This window comes from Mesoplodon bidens (genome assembly GCF_964165515.1).
Source record: "Mesoplodon bidens genome assembly, chromosome: 4".
Taxonomy (NCBI): Eukaryota; Metazoa; Chordata; class Mammalia; order Artiodactyla; family Ziphiidae; genus Mesoplodon; species Mesoplodon bidens.
The window spans coordinates 138448831-138449760 of record NC_138160.1 but is presented as its reverse complement, the minus strand read 5'-3'; the positions used below and the strand labels follow the sequence as shown (position 1 = coordinate 138449760).

The window sequence follows — 930 nt, the reverse complement described above, 5'->3', positions numbered from 1 at the left end:
TCAGGAGCTTAGGGGACAGAATGTTCTGTGGAAGCTTTTCTTTATGGCGCTCTTCAGGTCCTTATTCCTGAGGCTGAAAAAGATCGGGCTAAGAAAGGGGGTGGAGACTGTATAGGTGGTGGCCATCGTGCTACTGTCCATAGAATGGGGGCCTTTGGGTTTGAGGTAGATGATGGAGGTAAAACCGTAGTGCACCACCACTATGGTGAGGTGGGATACACAGGTGGAGAAGGTCTTGTGCCAGCCCTCAGCAGAGGGGATCCTCAAGATGGCGGCCATGATGAAGACATAGGAGAGGATGATGAGGAATAAGCGCCCCAGCAGGGCTGTGACACAAACAAGGATCACACCCATGGTGACAGAAGCTGTTTCCTTCCCATAGGCCAATTTCAAGAAAGAAAGCACGTGGCAGAGAAAATGGTGAATCATATTAGACCCACAGAAGGTGAGGTGAAAAACAATCAAGGTCACCATCATCCCCACGACTGAGCCACCAGCCCACCACCAGGACACAAGATGGGCACAGTCACGTGTTCTCATGAGCACATTGTAGCCCAGGGGGTGGCAGATGGCCACATAGTGGTCATAGCCCATGATCATGAGCAGAAAGGAATGGGTGAAGCCAAACATGGGGGAGAACATCTGACTGACACAGGCCTCAAAGGTGGTGGGGAGTGGTGGGTGGAGCATATAAACCAGCATTTGAGGGGTGACCGCAACAGTGAACAGTATCTCAGAGATGGAGAAGGCACACAGGAAGAGGTACATGGGTGTGTGGAGCCTGTGCTCCCTCCAGATGGTGGCCATGATGAGCAGGTTCCCTAGCAGTGTGAACAGGTACATCAGCAGGTACAGCAAGAAGGTGGGCAGGAGCTGCTGAGGGAAGTTGGAGAAGCCGATGAGGATGAATTCAGACACCATGCTATAGTT

The 930-nt window shown here is 51.9% G+C and overlaps 1 protein-coding gene across 1 annotated transcript; it reads right to left on the bottom strand.

Annotated features, from left to right (window-relative positions):
• LOC308615343 (olfactory receptor 10H3-like) lies at positions 1-930 on the bottom strand (the record flags this gene model as incomplete). Its single annotated transcript, XM_081230694.1, has 1 exon — positions 1-930. The coding sequence occupies exon 1, from the start codon at positions 919-921 to the stop codon at positions 1-3; it is 921 nt and encodes a 306-aa protein (XP_081086820.1). The 5' UTR covers positions 922-930.